Raw genomic sequence first — 22,500 nt, forward strand, 5'->3', positions numbered from 1 at the left:
CCAGTGGACGGGCAGTGGTTTTATTGCTCTGTTACGTGCAGCGAATCCAATATCTGGATGACCTGGAGGCCCTGACCTTTTGGAGCATGTGGTAATGTGGTATACTGTGAGAGACTGGAGGATTAATAGTAGTGTCATCTACTCAGCAGTTTTCAGTTTGACATGATTCCCGGGAGGGAATGAACACCACCAGGTGGCTTGATAATTGCAACTTCTGCAGACATTTGATATTTTCACTTTTGTATATGTTCGTGTTTATATCTGGAGGATGAAAGATTTTTTGTATTTTGTGTTAGTTGTTTAATCGTATAAACAATAAATTAAATACTAAAAATTTAAAATCTATTTAACAATAAGATGATGATCTTCTATATAAAACTATTTTGTAAAAAAATACACCGCTTAACTTATTATATCAGCTTCAATTTAATATACTTTTGCATCTTTAATTGTTCTGGTTAATTATTTAGTAATCGTATCGGCTAGATTGAGTCTTTCTTGGTTAGGTCTAGTGTTCTGATCAAAACTCGTATTGTTGCTAGTGATTACATCGATTCGGTGCTAAGGTAGTCTTGTATGTTGGATTATTTTGGTCGACCACTTTAAGTGATTTACGTTAACTTGATATTTATTATTTGATATATTCAATCTCTTGCATTCTCGGTTAGGTTTGATCTATTGGACTGTGTTTATCAAATAGTTTGTTTTAAGTTTTTTTTTGCTTGTGTTTTATCAGAGTTTCAACTGATAAGTTAATAGTCATTGGCTCATCAGATTGATAGTCTGTCTAGGTTTGCTAGCAAATCAATCTCTTATTAAGCGTGATCTGATGTTGTATCGGTTCGGTCCGACCTATCAAGGTTGTACGTAATAAGCTAAATTAGGTAGATTGTGTTGGTAGATCTATGCTTGCCATCGTGTAGTGGCAACCTCGACTAATCATCTACTTGTTGATCATAAAGTTTGATCTATTTAGTATCTAGTCTGATATTGGCAGGCATAGTCTGATGTTGCATTGGTTCGGTCTGACCTATCAAGATTACTCCTAGTAAGCCATGTTAGATATTTTATAGACATTGATCGATCATCAGTTGGTTATATTCGATGATCCTTGCTAGTCTGTATTTCATTGCAATTATATAATATAGCCAATTGCCTTACGACAACGTTTCTGCACCAATCGGTTGGTCTTAATTTATCATCAATAGACTGGTCCGAACGAATCCTATCGACCTAGTGGGTGATCAACTGTTCAATATAATTTTATATTTCTTGTCAGTTATAGAGGTTAAGTTGACTAAAACGTCCAAACCCGATTTGATAGGACCTGCACTAGAGTTAAACAGATCTCCCAGTACTTTACATTTTGTTGTGAATTTCGTGTTAACACCAACATCTTGTTGACTGTTGGGCTAAACTTGGGCCGGAATAAACAACGTGCGTATTCATTTTACCATGTATAGCTATTTTCATAAAATCCCATCATCAAACTACTCTATAGCTCCACATGTATTAGTTTTTTCGTGATTTTTTCCGCAATTTTTCGATAACCACCACCATGTCATGACGGTTTGACCGGTTACCGCCGTAACCATGGCGGTTACCGGTTGTAAAATGAACCATGGTTGCAGTTTGCACATAAAACAGGGTGTAAATAGAACTTGCCACATCACTATAACAGTTTGATTAAGCAAAGTGGTCCTCTCTGGCCAAAACGACCATGGTTGCAGTTTGCACATAAAACAAGGTGTACATAGAATGTGCCGCATCACTAGTATATCAGTTTGATTAAGCAACGTGGTCCTCTGGGCAAAACGAGGTGCAAATCCTATCGCCACAATAACTGAGACATTGCTATACCAGAGGGTCGGGGTAAAAACGCAAGAGGCTGGTTGAGCTAATGTCGGCCCAGCAAACGAGCCCACGAGAGTAGCCTACCTCGAACGCACAGGAACCCAGTCACTCGGCAGGTATGCGAGCGCGACGCCCGCGCTGAGCGAGCCATCCACCACCTGCATGGACTGTCCGGCCATGAGCCCATGATCGACCTGACTTCGGCCGCGTTCGTTTTGGGTGCGTAAGTTAACTTACTTTTGACACGAAAAACTTATAATAGATTACATAATTAATTAATTATTACTTATTAAAAATATAAATAGATTAATATGATTTTTTAAAACAATTTTTCTATATATATTTTTTTAAAAATACACCGTTTAGCAGTTTAGAAAATATGCGCGTGAAAAATAAGAGGTAAGTTAACTTATGGGGATGAACCAACGCCGCCCTCCTCCCTCTCGCTATGTCGTATCCACCAGCACGCCACGTTGCACGTGCGCCGGAGCTCCTTCATGTTGGCTTCACTCTCGAATAGGATCCCAGTCTCAAACGGATCTATGATTTGAGCTAAGAATGTGCTCACTTAAAAATTATCGTATACGATTTGATAAATTTATTTTAGCAAATCAATGATAATGTTAAAATTGACAATATAATTTAATATATACACATTACGTAACACATATTTGTATTCAGATGATTATATATATATATATATATAGTATGGTGAGTTACAACTCACGGACTGCTCCATGAGTTTGGGTCCAAAAACATATCAAACCACCTCTGATTTTGATTTATATGGCTTACTAAATTCTTCATATCAAAATCTCGTAGAACGCAAAAAATTTTAATTTTGAAGTTTTTAAAATATTTTTTGAGATTTTTAAAAGTGACCGCACTATATTAATAAAATAATCAATGTGTTATGTATCGCTTTTAAAATCTCAAAAAAATACTTAAAAAACTTTAAAAATAAAAAATTTTACATGCTACAAGATTTTGATACGAAGAATCTAATGAACCATATAAATCAAAATTCAGAGGTGATTTGATATGTTTTTGACCCCGACTCACAGAGTAGACCTTGAGTTACAACTCACCATAGCTACTCTCTATATATATATACACACATATACATATATATATATATATATATATATATATATATACCAAGTAAACTTGGACTGCAAGGTATACCTGACATACTCTTTACCTACGCCCCCTACCCAATGTGAGTTTATTACCTATCTTAGGAGCCTAATCACATATACATGCTACGAGTCCTCAACACCTCGTTAAAATTGAGTCTGGCTACAACACGACATTCCGTGCTAACGGTGCATTATAACACATAACGCTCTTACACTTCAACGGCTGGTTTGAGAAAAATAAACAAACAGAGCCTCTGCGCATCACCGTGCCGCACCCACAACGCTCTGCCTTGCCCCCCATTGCCGCCTCTGACGCGCCATGCTTCGCCATGATACCTCGCCGCACAACCGAAGACATGGCTCAATCTCGTGCGCCTCCACGCGAGCGATCATTCTCAATGAGTGGTAATCACACGGTTTAGTTTCGTGCGCGCTCAACCTCGTCGGCGGCTATCACCCCACAAGACTACTAAGACAACACTAGAAGACATGTAGTATCATATGATATCAACCAGTATCAACAGATATCATCAGATAATATTAACATATATCATATGGTAATAAGTGGTATCACATGAGACCATTTAGTATCAATATATATCACATGTTAATAAACGGTGTCACATGGGGACAAGTGCATTAAGGGTCACCGATCATTTCACCAATCAACTTTGTTGTTAGGAAAGAAGAAGAAGGGCAGGTGGCCAGCGACGCTGATACCCGTGCACAGGTGAGAGGGCATGTGGTGGAAGGCAGAGTCAATGACAAATCAAACTACCTCCCGGAACCAGATGTTGGTGTGCGGAAGCCTGGACGCTGATATATTGAGCTCGATCACGGGGGAGAGTGTGCTAGCGGTGCGCGAGAAGCAACGCTTGAAGAGTCACCGATAGTAGGGAGGCACATGTGGGAGGAGGGAGAAGGGCAGCAAGGATGACATGGGAAGGGTGGTGGTGGTTTGAGAGATATGTTCTGGACTGAACAATAATTATGGTTTGTCAGTATGTCTAAAGCAACCACGTAACGACTCAGATAAATATTATCTCGTCAAGAAGGATAGAACTGGATGATATTATGTAGTAGTTCTATTAAAATTACATCATGAAAACCTTCATCAATACCTGAAATTACATGTTTTTAAAACCGAAGAGACTCCGTGTTAAAAGAAACCTCTACTGATAAAGCTATACAAATTTTAAAGTAAAAAAATGCTTTTAAACAAGGCCTTCAGCAATGAATCGACATTAAAGAAGGCCATCTTTGGTTAAGCGGACGCGCCGCGAGCCACTTCCCTTCTCTCGGCGAGTACGCCTCCGACAACATAAAATCGCCGCGTCGTCGGGGCATCCACGGCGACCCTTGACTTCCCCCCTTCTCTCCTCCTCCCCTTCCCACGAAACGTGACCAACCCTGCTGATCCAAGCCGCCGACCCTCCCGATCCGGCGACGATGGAGGGCGGCGGCGACGCCTTCGGGTCCGCGACCGCGCCGCTAGCCTGGCACGACTTCCTGGAGCGCATGCGCCAGCCCTCCGCCGCCGAGTTCGTCAAGTCCATCAAGGGGTCAGCTCCGCCACGCCCCTCGCTTCCCCACAAACACATGCTCGATTTCAGTTCCCTCGCGTAGAGATCCCGAGGTGGAGGCGTAGTGCAGTTGGTCCGTGTTACGCGACTCGTGTTTGGTTTGATTAGTGTGCTGCGGAATGGAGATTTTGCCGGTACAGTGGGGATCTGGGGAACACTGGGCGTGGTTTGAAGGGGATTGTGTTGCTGCACCCTTTAATATGCCTGCTCGCGTTGTTAGCAGGATGATATGACCTAACGCCGTATCAGTTTTTGTGGGGAACCTAACCTAGGTTTTTTGTTCGCCTCTTCGCCTACTGGTAATCGTCGTCTGTGTAGGTTCAAGATGAGGTTTAATGCCATTCCTATTTGCCATGGCTTGGGCCACTGTATTAGGATAGATGCATTGCAGCACAACCGATATAATGGATCAATGGGCAGACAATGTAACAATACAATGTGTGGGTGCTTTTCACCTGTTGAGGAAACTTGCTTGCTTCAGTGTGTGCTTTGGCTTCAGCCAATGCAGACAGTCTCGAAGATCAAGTGAAATATTATCTACTTTGAATGCAGATAATAGAATTTAATATGCTTATTAATCATAAGTTTCAACCTCCAAGTAAAATCTACTTACTTATTTAGAGATTTGTAAGGATTGAATTTGTCCACTATGGCAACAATGCATAACAACCAAGGTTGAATACTGAGCTTCAAGAGTTGCGAGAAATGCATAGTGAAATATTAACCAATGTACTTTCCATGTGTTGTTAATAAGGCTGGAAGCCAGTTAAGGCTTTATAAACTAGTGTGTTTAATTAATTCTTCTACATGTAGGAATACACTGCAGTGCTGCCTTCTTCCATTTCCTTTTTCTTTTAATAAACTAAGCCAGACTATAACTAACCAATACTCAACATTTACGTAGGTTTTTCTACGGGAAATACATCACTAATGTAGTTATTTTTTATGCTATACAGCTTTATCGTAACATTCTCAAACAGAGCACCTGACCCCGAACATGATAGTGTGGCTGTTCAAGAGTTCCTGGAAAATATGGAAGGTGCTTTCAGAGCTCACACCCCCTGGGCTGGAAGTTCTGAAGAGGAACTAGAAAGTGCCGGTGAGGTAATTAATTTCCTTTGTCCATGGAACTGCTGATATACTAGTACTACATACCTAGAGATAGATGGGGATCAAAATTGCATTTCAAAGCTATATGCTATTGTTCATTACCTGCTTTCAGACTGAGTTCTTAACTTCGATTTTGCAAAATGTTCTTATGGATAATTACTGTGTGACGTATCTGTAGATAAGATATGCCTGTGTGACCGTGTTCTTTTTATTTCAGGATATGCCGTATATGTAAATGATATGCAAATTCTGGACCATGTTAGCTTTACTTTTTAACATGTTTGGATTGACCGACTAAAAATTTGATAGACAATAGGATAATATAAATAAATTAGTTTGATTATGTGGTAATATGGAATGGATTCTGTGTCTTTGATATTCCAAATTTCCAATTATCCCTCCGTTACTCCCTCCGTTCCATATTACAAGACTTTTTGGGTTTACGTAGATTCATCCGTATATCAATGTATATGTTTTGTATATGTGTCTATATTCATTAGCACACATATGAATCTAGGCAAGGCTAAAAAATCTTATAATATGGACGGAGGGAATATATGGTAGGTTATGATTCCACTATTAGTTATGTTGCTGTTATAAAAGTGCAGTTCAAACTCAATATAGTTAAGCTTTTAACTCTCTTTTTTACTGTCACAGTACCTTTACCTACCGAAATTCTTTTTTCATCTTATCAGTTTATTCTGTTACATGTCATATATACATGCATGTGCTGAATTATATTTTATCTTTATATAAACATTTGGATTTGGATTTTGTTTGATGCTGTGCTTTTAGGGCCTTGAGAAATATGTTATGACAAAGCTGTTTAATCGGGTTTTTGCTTCGGTCCCGGAAGATGTGAAGAGTGATGAAGAACTTTTTGAGAAGATGTCTCTGCTGCAGCAGTTTATAAGGCCTGAAAACTTGGATATTAAACCGGAATACCAGAATGAAACATCATGGCTGGTATGGAAGTTAATTTCCTCTCTTTATACATTTTTGGATTTTTGTAGATCTGTTACAGTGCCACACTTCTCGATAGCATGCTGCCAGGCCGCATAGAACCATAGATGAAAATTTTTAAGCTGAATGTGAAGTAGGCAGCATTGGGCTACTTGGGTATTGAGGTTAAATCTGATGAACCTGCATGTGTGAAGTATGCATATAAACTAATGCTGACTATACTGACAATTCATCCTGCCCACTTATTACACTTGCTGTCTAGCATTTATGCCATTGTAACACAGTGATGCTGCCAGTCACCCTCTTCTAGAGTAGTTATTGCCTTTAGAGTTTAGAAGCAAAATAAATATAAAATCATGTGCTGCATTGTCAACAAATTTCCAAAACCTGCCTAATGCAGTCTACATGGCAGTTTTGTTCTCAAGAACCTCAATCAAGGGCGAATTGCATGCATTAACTGGTTCAATGTTCATATATGTAAGTTCTTTACTAACATGTGTGCCCTTCTTTGTACAGCTTGCACAGAAGGAACTGCAGAAGATAAATATGTATAAGGCTCCAAGGGATAAGCTTGCTTGCATCCTGAACTGCTGTAAAGTCATCAATAACCTACTTCTAAATGCTTCTATTGTATCAAATGAAAATCCCCCGGGAGCCGACGAATTCCTTCCCGTCCTCATCTATGTCACCATAAAGGTATGGTTCACTACTTGTGAAAATACTTGTTGATGGTATATATGGACTATCAAATTTGGAGGAAGAAAATTTGTCCCCTTTTCACATGGCACTGATTAGGTGTCAACTTGGCTGTGACTGTTTACCTACTTGGAAAATTTGCCTCCTTCTCACACACTGATTAGGTGTCAACTTTTCAGTCGTTGGACAAGTCATAGATTATATACTTTTTAGTAGAGTTGCACTGTACAACCTTGCTTTGCTGTCGCTTATTACTTTTATTTCCAACCTTGTACCTATCTATTCTCATGCAGTTTCCATGTATAAGCTAAAAGTGAGCTAGTTTTGTAGTGTATAAGTTTGTTCGGAGAGCAACACTAACCTTATTATGCATTCATGCCCGTCAGACCATTTTCTTAGAACAACCACGACGAATCATCACTTGGGCATCCTACCTCTAGTTAAGGGTTGTTGAGTTTTGGTAAAAAATGACGGCTAACTTTTATTGCAAACTTGATACTCGGCATTTTAATGGACTTGATTCTGAAAAGGGTGCAAATGACCAAAAAGGACTTAAAAGATCAGAGCATCATGTATGGGTATCACTTTAGTTTTCTGTTAATTACCAAAATAGCTTGTCAACCAGGTAGTGATAAGAGTTTTTGATATCTGTGCTCTTCCAGTTTGGTGCCTCAAGGTATTACGTGCTTCAGGAATTACTGCAGTTAGCTAAAAACAATAGTTGACCAAGATACACTTGTGCCGCAATTCTATACTCCTGCTGATCTAAAATAGAAGGTGCCTTTGTTTTCCGCAAAGTCAATATCTGAAAACTTTGACTAATAATTGAGCTAATAATATTTATGTTTTGCATCATGCATGTAGTACCATCAGATTTGTATTTGAAATATTTTCATATGATTTTAGTTTTATAGTTGTTGATAATATATTATAAAAGAAAATTACAGTCAGAATAAGGTTGGGGACCATGTAAAAAGCTAATAGGCATCATATCTTCAAACGGAGAGAATAACTTTAGTAATTTTCTTCTATTAGGATAGTATCTGAATTAGACTGTTGTGATCCTTTTGTTGCAGGCTTGAAAATCATCTGTAAATTATTTTATTTGATTTTTGAGTTGAGGTAGCCAAAAGAGATTAAGTAGTTCCTGTTCTTAATGCAGGCGAATCCTCCACAGTTGCACTCAAATCTACTATACATACAACGATATAGGCGCCAATCACGGCTGGTGTCAGAAGCTCAGTATTTCTTTACAAACATCTTATCCGCTGAGTCTTTCATCTGGAACATTGATGCGGAATCATTATCCATGGATGAACGAGATTTCCAAAAGAAGATGGATGGGGCGAGGGAACGCTTGTTGGGACTATCAGCTAGCTCAGAAAATCAGGGTGACCAGACCAATCTTGATGTACGGGAGCAAAAATCACAAACACTGAAAGCTAGCAGGGATTCTGATGTCAACCTCTCTTCAAAAGATAATGATCAAGGTCCTGGTCTGGACATGAGAAGGGACAGCGATGTGAATAGCAACCCAGTTGAGCGTGTGCAATCAATTTCTGATTTGGAGAAGAAAGGAGCAGCCGAGCTTCTCAAGGAAGATGACTTGCACAAAAAAGTTCAAGAGTACCCATTCCTTTTCGCCCGCTCTGGGGATCTGACTGTTGCAGATGTAGAAAACCTTTTAAACTCCTACAAGCAGCTAGTACTTAAGTATGTAGCGCTTTCACAAGGGATGGGTGTCAGCCCTGAACCTCCTGTTCAGAGCATGCATGATCTTGTGGTGTCTGAGGAGCCTAAGAATGCGAAGGATACAGTAACTTTTAATGAAAGCAGTGAAGGCAGCAGCAGAACTGGTGATGACATAAAAAACGATACTCTTCATTCAGAAGTAGACACCATGACTACTCAACAAACTTCGGCTGACCCAAGTTATCAGAAGGCACAGCAGGATGAAGCATCAGATCAGCCAGAACATACATGAGTAGTTGGTCAGGTCTGGCTGGCTTTCGAAATACAGGGAAGACGTTGTCATCAGCGGTTCATTCTCTTATATCAAGAGGTGACAACTGGTAAGAGAGAAGTTGGTAGACTACTTCGGCTCCTGAAGCGACAAATGTAAATGAAAATTAGAATACTGAGATTCAGTATCGAGGAAGACCTAGGTTCATTATGTTGAAGCAAGCTCCTTGTCCCAACGTTCTTTCATTGATCCCTTGGTTGTTGACTCTGTTGCAAGTTGGATTTTGCGGCACCATTTTGGTAAACTTTTACCTTTACAGTTAAATTTTCCATATGTGCAGCTATTGTTCAGAGAAAATGGAATGAAACCCTATGGTTCAATTGGTGCATCTGCGTATTTTTCTAACTATCGTTCATAGAAAATAGATGAATTCGGGTAGCTTTTATTTTCTAACCATGTGGCGAAGGAGCCATTTTCCCTAATCTGCTACCAGCTAGTGTTAAGTGATGTTCATCTTATATTGATTACTATTTTGTCAGTTCAGATTACTAGTAATCTATTCAATCGCCATAGGAGATCTACCAGAATGGTGATTGAGATCTACAGATGGTTTCTAAAGTTATCGCATTTTTCCCCTTCAAACGAAAACATTTTTTTTGCAAGGCTTGTTTTTATCTCCAGCATTTTCAAACAAGGAAATTCTACATGCTGTGCTCAGAAGCTACCTAGTTTCTCTGTGTAATAATAAGGTGCCGTTTAGATGGGAAAATTTTTTTGGTAGAATGTCACATAGGATGTTTGATCGGATGTTAAAAGTGGTTTTTGGTCATGAATGAAAAAACGAATTTCATAGCTAGTCTGGAAACCGCGAGACGAATCTTTTGAGCATAATTATGCCATCATTAGCATATATTGGTTACTGTAACACTTATGGCTAATCATGGACTAATTAGTCTCAAAAAATTCGTCTCACGATTTCTCACATAACTGTGTAATTAGTTTTTAGGTTCATCTATATTTAATACTTCTTTTAGATATCAAAAATTTGATGTGATGTTTTTGAGAAAAAATTTTAGGAACTAAACAAGGCCTAAGATAAAAAAAAAAAAAAAACTACATACATGGTGGCCCTGCATCACAGGGTGAGTTGTCCTCCAGAACATGCATGATAGCTACTGTCTATGGCCCCCATTTGCGCTGCTGTGGAGTCAACCCAATCACCTCTTGATTTAAAGACCTAGAGAAGGGACACGCGTAATTTTGTTTTAGCACTTGCCGACGTGGTGAAGTCTGAATGCTTAAACAAGGACCACTCGACCATTGCTAAAACCTTCTAATCGCATATCACGAGAAATTTAGCTGTTTTCTACATAGAGGTACTACAAATTTGCCGACGCGATGCTTAAACAAGGATTGCTCGACCATTGGCTAAAACCTTCTGATCGTATATTAGAATTTTTGCTGTTTTCTACAAATTTTACCTAATTTTTAATATCTACCATGTGTGTTGTTAACTACGACTATATGAAGATTTACTATATCGATACCTCATCGATCTACGACACATCAAGAAAGCAAATTAAGCGATGAAACAGTTAGTGTCAACCGTGTTAACAGGTTGGGAATACTCAACACTTCATTCATACACAAAAAGAAACAACGGTTGCGTCGGAACCTAGCTGGATCGATCGAAAGCAGTGTATGAGCGCATGTGTTCACCTTTACAACGCCCAAAAACTATTAACAGCTAGCCTGCGACCTGCTTCGGCACCAAGCCTTCGCAGGGGGGACACAAAGCGCGTCGTCCCGAGCGATTTCTGATTAAATTAATTAATCAAGAAATTAAATTAGAACGAAAATGGGACAAATCCAACCAGTATCCAATGCACTCAGTGTCACTCGCATTCAACAATCCGTACAGTGTAACACTGCAAATTATATAAATTACAATAATATTAATACTCCTATATATTAAGATATTATATTATCAAAAGAAAAGAAGAAGAATCTATGGAATAATTGAAGCCATGAATCAAGGCCTAATTAACCTAGCTTGCAATGCTCAAATGGAATGAACCAATGGTAGTATTAATCTTGCATGGGCGAATGGATGGGTGTTGATCGGTTTCCTAGCTAAGCTAGCAGAAGCTCCACAGCCTCATCAGCTCGCCGTCCTCCTCGGGCTCCTCCCACGGCAACGAGAACGGTGTGCCGCCGGCGGCTATTAGATCCATGAACTTGGGCGATGCGAACGCGTCCAGCTCCGTCCAGAGCTCATGGTCCCCGTCCAGCTGCGGAGAGCAGGCGTTGGCTGCGGCGGACGACGACGACGGTGTCGCGTGGTCCAGGACGTCCCCGCCGGCACTTCCCAGGGTCGAGAGGGAGGTTGTCGCCGACGTCGGCGTCGACGTCGCATCGGCGCTGGAGGAGCAGCTGTTGTCGGCGACGACACTACCGATGACGCCGGCGTCGAATGCCGCCGCGGCCGCCGCCGCGACGCGCTGGATGGACCTCGGGGACATGTCGCCCGCCGCCGAGCCCGTGTCCCGGCAGCTGTCGAGAAGGCGAGACGGGGAGGAGGAGGAGGAGGACGGGAAGTTGAGGACGGCGTCGGGGCCCTTGAGGCAGATCAGCGCGGCGTCGTAGGCCCGCGCGGCGGCCTCCGGCGTGGCGTAGGACCCCAGCCAGATCCGCCGCTTCTGGTGCGGCGCCCTGATCTCCGACACCCACGACCCCCAGCTCCGCATCCGCACCCCCTTGTACGGCCTCACCGCCAACGCCGCCGCCGTTGCCTCCGTCACCATCCTCTTACCATCCCCTCCGCCGCCGCCGCCGCCGCCGCTGCACGACGCCGCGCCACCGCCAGCCGCAATGCCGCACTTGCTGCTCGGGTTCTTAACCATGCTGGGTTCGTCGCCGCCGTCGATCTCTCCGCGCGCAACAAGACGAGGACGAGGGAGCGAGAGGCAGCCAGTAGTGTCGCGTAAGCAAAGCCGCGGGTTATTTATAGCGGGCGCGCTCCAGTGTGCGCGCGCGCCCAGGCCCAGCGCACGCAAAGGGCGGCACGTCGTGTGGAAAGGGTTCGCGCTCAACTTTCCATTTGGACGCGCGCGCTTTTAACAAAGCGCGAGTACCACTACCCTCTACCCCTTTGTATAGTCTTCTCGCTTCGTACACGTAGCTTTGCCAGAATTTTCAAATCGACAAGGCTGGCTAGATCGCACACCCAGCTCGGACAAATCTGTACTTGTACCAGAAGAAAAGCTATTAGTCTCGACTCTAACAGCAAGGCTAATAATATAGCCAACAAGCTAGCTATAAGACTTTTTATAGTCTTTTCTTAGCCTATCCATATACTAGTTAACTCTACATCATTAATACAGGGTCCATATGTCACTCTCACAGAGTTTCTTGGTTCTTATGCCGAAGCTGACTACAAGCTAGCCTGCTTACACTCTCTCATCCCCTCTCTCCTCCACATAAGCATATAGTCAGCTTATAGCCTGCTATTATACTTGCTCTAACGTATCTAATGTACTTGTACAGTTGTACTACTACTCCTACGGTCCTGTTTAGTTCTCAAAAACTTCTCCCAAAAACATCAAATCGAATCTTTGGACACCTAAATGAAGTATTAAATATACATAAACACTAAAACTAATTATATAGTTATAGGGGAAATCGCGAGACGAATTTTTTGTCTAATTAGAACATGATTAGTCATAAGTGCTATAGTAACCAACATGTGCTAATGACAGATTAATTAGGCTCAAAAGATTCGTCTCGCGGTTTCTAGGCGGAATCTAATATTTGTTTTGTAATTAGACTACATTTAATATTTCAAATATGTAAACCTACGCGTTGACGTAACATTCCTCCAAAATTTTTTGCCAATTAAACGTGGCCTGACTACTACTACTCCTCTTCGACGTACATAAGTATGACGATCGAATTGGCCAATTTGCATCTTTCTCTTTCCGCTTTGGTTTATGTTTATAAGCTAAAGTTTAAATTTTAAACTTTAAATTTTGAGTTGATTTTAAATTCTTTTATCAAAGTTTATTTTTCAGTCTTGGCTTTCGAATCACTAAGAATATATATATAAAATTTTTATTCATAAATTATTTTTTATTTATAAATATATCATTTGGATTTTTGGCTTTTCAATGAAAAACACAAATAATCACTCCCTTTACCATCAACATGGCCTTGAGTTTAGGAATTTTAGGACTTTTAGGCTTCCGTTAGGAGCTGGAGATAGATCGTGGCATGGGTGATGGGAGAAACGGAGCTGCCTGACTCGAAGTTTCAGACGTTACATCGCAAATTGTCTCGAAAGAAATGGAAGGAGACGAGATCGACTTCCACATGCATGCACGGGCTGCCGAACTTGCCTGATGCTGTCGGAAAACTAATAATGGAGATGCAGGGGAAAGTATATATAAACCCAGCCGAAAGATTTGGCTGCCGCGAGCCAAAGACTGTGAAATCAGAAACTAGTACCAAGGAAAGCATAAGAAAAAAGGTTAATCTTTGCTTTCCATTTCACGAAGAATATTGTTTTCCTATGAGCATTTCTATGGTCCGCAGTAGAACAAGCTGCATTAACCTTCCATCAAAGTTGACCAATCTAGCGCATATATATGCAGTAGAAATTAGTGTACTGCGTGCATTATACAAATCTACTAGCCCATAGTAATGTACTGCTCTGTACTGTACGTATCACTGACATGATTAATCACCTGATGAAAGCGTGCCACGGCCATATAAAATTCAGTAAAAAGGCGACCCTCCAAAGTGTTCAGCAGTCGTCACACCCAAGCAACGGAAGCAGCAATCCGAGAGAGAATTCACATGATCAGCGCGGGACCCAGGAGAGAAAGCTACTCCAACTCCAGCTTGCTACCTGCTGACACTGCGATGATCCATCGATCGCCTATAGTTTGATTAAATATCTCGGTGTAAAGAGCTCTGCGAGATCGAGCAATGAAAGGGAAAGCTCTGCACCCCACGGCAAGTGATCGGGTGATAATGCCCCACTAATATTCCCTATTAGGCATCGTCTCATGTTCATGCATGTGGCAGCGGGCATGCATCTCAGGGGATCGATCAATCTAAGGTTTTGAGTCCCACAAGAAGGAGAAAAAAAAACGATATAAGGTTTTGTGGGTTAATAATGCCAAAACCAATACTGCGAGATCGCTTCAGAAAACGTGGGGTTCACCGCCCTCCCCGTGCATCTTACCCTCAGCGGATTTTTCACCTCTCTTCTTCTACCAAGTTCCTATTGATGGTGTAGAATCCAGTCCCATCTTTTAGGTTGGGGTCAGGATTATAACCCAAAATTTAAATTTTTAATCTTAAAATTAATTTTAAAGTTTTTTTACTGAAGTTTATTTTTTAATTTGGTTTTTATCGATACGAACACGTATATAAATGTTTTATTTAAAATTATGTTCTATTTATAAATATGTTATTTGACTTTTTTCACCGATAACCCTAAAGATGACTGTGGATATGCTATACACCGCTATACCACACGCACACCATCGAGTCGAGTGGCGTTTGACTAGTATTATCTTACGACTCACTTCATGAAGCCTGCTGCTTAATTGATCAAGCTATAGGCTTTGATCAAACCTACTGGCTACTGGTTGGTACTTGCAGACTTCTTCAGGCATTTCTTGCCGTTTGATCTGAATTTGAGCTGTGCTCTTTTTAACAGAAGAACTTGAGCAGCTGCTGAGTATACTACCAGAAGAACTTGAGTATGCCCTTAACTGTACAAAGATGTGTTTGCAGTTAGCACAAGTCACTTGATTCTTGTTTTATACTTTGCTGATGAGTAATACTACTAGCCAAAGTGTTTAGACACTCCTTTCTTTCTAATATGCGCTAACCTCAACGATACCACGCACGAAGGGAAAGCTGAAATTGAAAACTCCCCTCTTTTATTTCTGGATCACTGGGTGCCAATCAGCAATTCTCCCATCAATCCATCACCATTTCAGGAAAAAGGGAATATCAGAAAACACATACCAGTGGGTTTCACATTGCGTGTGTTTTTCTGTACACGGAGAAAAAGGACGAAAGGTTAACAGCAGCAACATAACAGATGGGCTATACACACACTCATGTACATGTCTAGCTAGACGGGCGCCTTTTCCACCACGGTTGCACATGCAAATGCAGCAGCCAACGGGCATACGGTGATGGGCTAGCCTAGTTCTCGTCATCCGTCCATGGCTTGGCACGGAAGGAAGCAGGCAGGCATGCCAAGTGCAGGATCCATCGAGTACTGGCCTACTGGGTGTAGTTCCAGTTTCAGTTGCGTCTCCTTTTTTGCCTTTTCCCGAAAGGAAGCCTTCTCTATCGAGCCTGAAAGCATGTGCCATGGCTGGCTGCAGATGCAGCCTACTACAAGCTCGATCTTCCCAGAGAGACCCAAACTCTAGCAGTTGCTGGATTTTACATGTCCAGCAGGCAGCAGCATCCTTCTTTTTGGGAGCTAACAAAAAGAAGACAGGTGCTGAGTCAGACTTGACCGGAAGAGGAGAGCATCTTGCGATCCTGGAAAGCCTACGCGTCCAGGAGACGAGCTGTAAAATCCGATCGGTGGGCTGGGCCAGCCTCTTTTGCGGTGGGGCCGAGACGCACACGAAGGACAACGCACCCGAGAGTAGCCAGGGGCGGGCACGCATCGTCGTGTGCTCCTCCTCCTGAAGGGCCGCGTGGGCTGTGGACTTGTGGTGGTGGTGGAGGGCGCCCGGGTTCCTTCCTGGCGCACGGATCGTCTCGCGGAGACCCTGACCCACGGCCGCTTTGCGATGTGCCTTGGCATGGATCGTGCCATTTTGGGCTTTCCGGACTGGCGGAGACAGGAGACCAGCCTTTTAGGCCACCCTTAGTGCAGTTTTATATTTTATGGGGTCTCAAACTTATTGAATAACATACTACATAAGCAATGGTGGGTGATATGACATAGAATTTATGACGAGAGAGATGATTTGAGTTTCATGGGGATGAAGCTTTGGTATATACAATTAACTAGAGCATGAAACTAGATTGAAACCTCCACTGAAAGTAATTCGTTTCATCACTACACATTAATAAACTTATATTGATCACTTAGACGCAGATTAATAAACTTATATGAGTGAATTGCGGTACCGATGCATGAACTTGCGAGGTGGGTGCAATTTAAACCTGTAAATCGTCCGTTTCAGTGCACATACTTGTTTAGTGCGTGCAAACCCAAGCCAAAAAAACATACTACATCTAATTTCACTAAGTTAGACATTGATTATGTTTACAAGTGGGCTCGCATGTCAAGATAATGTCATATACATATGTACATGCTCAATCAAACATAGAGTAAGTAATTGTATGTATAAATAAATGATTTATAAGACATAAATGGGAGTATAAAATAGATAGAAAACAATGGAAAATAAAATAAATACAAAGCATACATAAAGGATATTTGCACATATGACATTCATCACAGTTCCTTATATGCATGTGACATCCTAATCAACTTAAACTCAGCATGATTTGCCACAATATATTGTTTTGGACTTGGTTCGCACGCACTAAGCAAGTTCATGCATCATAATAAGCATTTTACGAGTTTATGTACTAAATTGCACGCACCTAACAAGTTTGCGTACCACCAACGCAATTTACTCAACTTATATTGATCACTTAGACGCATAATTTAAGTGATATGTTAGCCTACAAAACCATGAAGTGAAATTTTAAATTGAGAAAACTTGTTTCATGCATCTACTTAAACATGCTTTTAATGATTTGACACCATGAAAACTGCATGAGAATGGCCTTATAAGCTCACAGTAGAAGGTCTAATTTGGTAGGAATATTTAAGGACTTATTACTCTCAGAAACGACGGCTAACAATTTGTCACCCTATAGAGATGGCAACAGGAACCCACGATCCGAAACCTGATAGTTTTTTACTCTATTGAAGTTATATATGATCCATTCCTATACCCGTGAGTTTATTAATAGCGTAAAATCCTTACCCGTATGGGTATTTGGGTATGTGTCTGTTCTTTAGTTATCCGTACCCATTAACCCATGGGTTAAAAAACCCCACATGTGGAACCTCTATTCTAGTTCTATTGCATGAAATTATTTTCTAATTTCTTCATTTTGAATAATGGTTGTATGATTTGTTTGATTTCTTTTGAACATTAACATTAAAATTATTGTTATTTAATATGATCTAATTGTGGTGTAAAATTAGAAGTGCTCTAAGTTAACGATATGGGTATGGGTACCAGTTGGGTATCCATCGTACGTATGTGTATGGGTATAGGGAGAATGTTATATCCACTAGTCGCTATGGGTATCGGAACAAAATTTTTTAGTTATCAACCCGTTGGTCGTTATGGTTATGCATGAATGAAATATTGTTTGACAAAAAGATAATTTCTTTTCCTTTACAGGTTATTTTTAGAATTATTCACTGGCTCCGTACATGGAATATCCTCCAGAAGCCTGGATCACGGAATACAGTGTTTATGGTGTCTCAGCAGTTGGAACTGGTGATCACGGAGTTTTTTTACCCAGGACTATGAGTGACAGTCTAGATTGAGGATTTCTTCTTAGCTAGGATTTGCTCTATTTTATAATAATTGGTTATGTTTGTGTCTAATTTTTGACTGTGTGCATCTTAGTTATGCAGATGCCAGAAGTGATCTTCGAGTGATTGTATTACCTTGATGTAATCATTTGAGATCAATAAAAGCTTTCTTTATCTAAAAAATCATGGGTATGAGTATGAGGTAACAAAAACTGACTTCCACCCCTCACTATGTTGCTATAGTACGCTCTAAAATTGACTTCCACCACTTACTATGTTGCTTCCCCAATCTGATTTAGGAATGGCAAGAGTCGATTTGGGAGCATATATATTTGTAGCGTAAAAGTCTAAATGCAACATTCTCAGCATCATGGTCAATCATGGCATATGTACTTTGGACCTCACTGATACATCAAACAAAGATTAGGAACTATCTTGTGCATTTTATAATTTTAGATGAACTTGGATGATACATCTATCGAAGTTTAAGTACCGGTCTTGTATATTACTGATAAGATCTACTAGATCTTAAAACATAAGTATACAACTTTTGTTCATCATAGTCTAACAATTTAATAAGAGTACTTACTACTTAGTGCTCAAATTGAAAGTGCCGTACTCCATTCGTTGTCCACTATAAGATTTTTTAGATTCATATAGATATAACTGAGACTGAACGCATATACTAGACATATACATTGATCAATTGATATATCTAGACAAGACAAAAAGTTTTTATAATATAAAATAGGTGAAGTGGTCAAAGTTACCGGGTATTTAAAAATAGAGGCCATCTTTGTAAGCCAAGGTTTAAACATTATAACTAAATTGTAGATGCTATGGCAAACATAAATGCGTAACATGAACAACGGAATTTATTTTTTTAAACAAAAATGCTATGATATGACAAATCTGTTAATCCACCAAATTGTGCTCAAGTATAGAAGTGATCTCAGACAACTCATCAACTCGGTTTCTCTCTCAGCTTAACTTAACCATAGCACATGATCAAAAAAATGTTCTTGTCCTCGCAAAAAAAGTTGCCCCCCCCCCCCCCCACCCCCTTCACCATGCCTATACGTAATACGTCTGATCGCATCTTATGATGTCGCCTGGCACGACGTGAATAGGGAAAAATAGTTTGGTATCTTGACACTCTTAAGTGAGACCGGTATATTTTTTAAAGTATATTAAACTGTACCTCGTTCTGAATAGCACGCTAGCTAGTGGGCATGTAAACAAAGGAACGCTCCCATATAGCTCGATGTTCGTTGGAGGACGAGCAAAGGGTTGTTGGCGTGTCGTCAGGTGAGACTTAAAACAACTTTTAATTTGTCATTAACATATGCTTGTCTCCTCGTGAAGCAGCATATATAACATCAGCAGTGTAGTGGCTACAAACCTCCAACCACTCCTGCCCAGCTATTGGAGCTAGCCAGCCTCAATGGCCTGTCTTTGGTTGTAAATTGTATATCGTTTATTATATCATTGCTCAAAGCAAGAATCTCTTGGGTCATAGATCGAAACATCCAAGCTAGGCACTTGTTTACTGTGCAAGATATAGTTTAATACTGTTTACGGTGGTATGCTGATATATATACCGCTCTCTCCGTTTCACAATATATATAAAACTTTTTAGCATTGTCTAGAGATTCATATGGATGCACTGAATCTAGACATATATATAAATTATATATATTCATTAATAAATGAATTTAGATAAGACTAGAAAATCTTATAATATGAAATGAAGGTAGCATTTGCTTCACCCATGGTTTAAGATCATTATAAATATATTTAATTCGTAAATTAGTCTCTAATGGTAATGTTTGCTTGAACTCGTTCTACTTAATAGCTTTCGGCCTCGAGTTTCGCTTTTATTTTTATTTACAATCTAAAATTTAAATTTTCAACCTTAAATTTAGATTGATTTTGATTTTTTTTATCATAGCTTTTTTAGTTTTTGCTTTTAGATCGCTAAAAACACTTATATTAAAGTTTTATTTATAAATTATTTTTTTATAAAATGTCTTTTGGTTTTTTTTCACTTTGAGTTTTGGAAGTACTACCTCCGTCTCATAATAACTTCATTTTTTGTTTTTCCGTGTCCAAAGTTTGATTATTAGTCTTATTTAAAAAAGTTGTACAAAAAATTAAAAAAAATAGTCAAGCATAAAGTATTATTTATATTTTATCATCTAGTAAAAATAAAAATATTAATCGCAAAAAAATTCAAATAAAATGAAGAGTCAAATCATTGTATTAAAAAACTGAAAAATGATCTTATTTTTCGGGATAGAGGTAAGATTGTGTTATTTTGTGGCTTCCTGGGAGAAAACACTTGATGGGACAATGCATCTTCCACCAACTATATGTCACTAAGTATGGCTTGTTATGAAACACATTGCCTGGTCTTACACATGCACAGTCTCTTTGGTGCAATTCAGAAGGAGGCATCTTATGGTAGCTGACACGGAACACATACTCGTTATGTCTAAACTGATAAAGAGTAATGAAATGAATCTGTCAGTCTGCAATATTTCCAATGGGTAAGTTGCAATTGATTTCCTTGTGTTCAGATCATACATGAATCTACCCGGATTTAAGTCCAGATGAGAGTTGTACTTATGAATCTAGAAGGAATCATCAGAAACATCTGATTGGATTGACCTTAAACTTCAACGTATCGTAAGGTGTTGTTTAGATGGGGCTAAATTTTTTAGCCCCATGTCACATCGGATGTTTGGACACTAATTTAAAGTATTAAACATAGGCTAATAAAAAACTAATTTCATACATGAGAGCTAATCCGCGAGACGAATTTTTTGAGCCTAATTAATCCACAATTAGCAAATGTTTACGGTAGCATCACATAGGCTAATCATGGATTAATTAGGTTCATTAGATTCGTCTCGCGAATTAGTTCAAGATTATGGATGAGTTTTATTAATAGTCTACTATTTATAATAAGTGTCCAAACATCTGATGTGGTTCAGGGCTAAAGTTTAGCCCCTAGAAACAAACCCCCCTAAAACCTGAAGTTCATTTCCTAAGCAAAATAAAGTTCGCCCCATTCTGCTATTGTTTCAAGCTGTTAATCAGTAGCATCTTTCCAGCTCGTTCAAGTCAGCTTGTTTAGACATTAAGCGCTGTGTTTCTTAATTGGCTTCCAACCACAACCACCATTTTCGTCGTGATTTGGAGACCTAAATCAAAACGTAAAGAGTGAAGACGGACTAGAGCCCCAGAAGGGTTTTGAGTAGAGACACTGAGCCACTTTTTGGTGACGAACTTGTTGCGCATGCATACCTCTGCAGGAAAGTCCAAGAACTCGTCACAATACAATAGCATTTCCCTCCCACTATCGATGGCGAATGTATAAAACAAGTCCATGATTGATGGACAGGGCCCCAGGCCACACCTAATGCCTAAACTAATGAGACTTTGTACTACTACATAGCTTGATCCATATCAACGTTGAGATTCCGTTTAGAAAACCATTCACATTTGTGAAAATTTGTGTTTAGAGCCATCTCATAGTTTTGAGTGTTTGACCAGGATGCAGGTTTAGATGAGTAGCACCAGCTCCAGGTACTGCTCGTGGTCGAATCAAAATTGGAGCCATCGATCTAAGCTTGTTTTGCTCAGTGGAAGGCGTGTCAATGTTCTGAACCACTGAATGGAATTTTTTTGGTGTGAAGCATGCATGTGCACAGCACAGCTGGTGCAGTTTTGATCAGGCTTCTAGGCTCAAGCATTGTTTAAGATCAGCTCTGGAAACTGGAATCTAAGAAAGATGCAGCCAATCTTGGAGAGAAGATTAGAGCTGTGGAAGCTAGAGTGCTAGACATGCCATACCCCATAGGTTGAGAGGTAATAGCAAACTAATTAAGCAGCATTCGAGTAAATAAGTCTGAGCCCGTTGTTTTGCTAGGTCGCTTCCCCAACCACAATCAATCATGCACCTTGCTTACTGAACCATCGTCACGCAAACATCGCTACAACTTCAAAAAATATCCATTTTTTTGCGGCTGCACTAGTACTTTATCAGCAGCTAATTAACTTCTGATGATGGCACCGTCCAGCAAGCATGCTAATTAACGTTATCAACATTTGATTCTCTGATAACTTAATGATCCATGCCACGACAAAAACCCACTTTATTGCACCCGTACAAAGAGGGTGATGCAATCAGTGGGTTATGCCTAAGCATATGCCTGGGGTTTATACTAAGAATATACCGGCGTTTTGGGATGCATTGTTCAGAAGAGACAGAAGAAGAGTTCAGATGCTCATCAGTCTTCAGCGTGGCTCTCATGTTCGTGAAACTGGGGGCTATCTGAACTTTCTTCTTATTGTAATGCCGTCATGTTGGTAGACGGAGCTGGAAGTGGGACTGGGTCTCGAGCCAACTGGGCAAGTACCAGAGCTATGAACTCTATCCGTTTCTTTGTTCAAGAAAGTAGAAAGGATAGTCAACTCAACAATGTAGCAACAGCATTTTGGGATTTATATATCGCACTGACCATAAAGACTTGTTTAACTATAGAAATTTACGATGACAATATGTTAGTGCTAAAGCTAGCG

At 40.2% G+C, this 22,500-nt stretch overlaps 2 protein-coding genes across 3 annotated transcripts; one reads left to right on the plus strand and one right to left on the minus strand.

The window, feature by feature from the left end:
• Positions 1–4,249: 4,249 nt before the first annotated feature.
• Positions 4,250–9,696, plus strand: LOC102721345 (vacuolar protein sorting-associated protein 9A). Of its 2 annotated transcripts, none has more exons than XM_006649726.3 (5): positions 4,250–4,555; positions 5,533–5,680; positions 6,482–6,652; positions 7,166–7,345; positions 8,508–9,696. In XM_006649726.3, exons 1-5 carry the CDS (start codon positions 4,443–4,445, stop codon positions 9,327–9,329), a joined length of 1,434 nt encoding a protein of 477 aa, XP_006649789.2. In that variant the 5' UTR covers positions 4,250–4,442; the 3' UTR covers positions 9,330–9,696. The 2 variants fall into 2 exon arrangements, with proteins under 2 accessions (XP_006649789.2, XP_040378352.1); XM_040522418.1 differs by having other exon boundaries at positions 4,253–4,555; positions 5,533–5,675.
• A 1,555-nt stretch (positions 9,697–11,251) lies between these two features.
• On the minus strand, positions 11,252–12,264 carry LOC102721625 (ethylene-responsive transcription factor ERF014). Its single transcript, XM_006649727.2, has one exon. It carries the CDS (start codon positions 12,209–12,211, stop codon positions 11,447–11,449), a length of 765 nt encoding a protein of 254 aa, XP_006649790.1. The 5' UTR covers positions 12,212–12,264; the 3' UTR covers positions 11,252–11,446.
• Between the last annotated feature and the right edge of the window lie 10,236 nt (positions 12,265–22,500).

The sequence above is a fragment of the Oryza brachyantha genome, chromosome 3, assembly GCF_000231095.2.
Source record: "Oryza brachyantha chromosome 3, ObraRS2, whole genome shotgun sequence".
NCBI lineage: Eukaryota > Viridiplantae > Streptophyta > Magnoliopsida > Poales > Poaceae > Oryza > Oryza brachyantha.

Bases quoted from the DNA above. Each gene is read 5' to 3' on its own strand.
- LOC102721345 (XM_006649726.3), top strand. From the start codon at position 4,443: ATGGAGGGCGGCGGCGACGCCTTCGGGTCCGCGACCGCGCCGCTAGCC. The intron at 4,556-5,532 runs GTCAGCTCCGCC...TATGCTATACAG, and splicing joins TTCGTCAAGTCCATCAAGGG to CTTTATCGTAACATTCTCAA. The intron at 5,681-6,481 runs GTAATTAATTTC...CTGTGCTTTTAG, and splicing joins AACTAGAAAGTGCCGGTGAG to GGCCTTGAGAAATATGTTAT.
- LOC102721625 (XM_006649727.2), bottom strand. From the start codon at position 12,211: ATGGTTAAGAACCCGAGCAGCAAGTGCGGCATTGCGGCTGGCGGTGGC.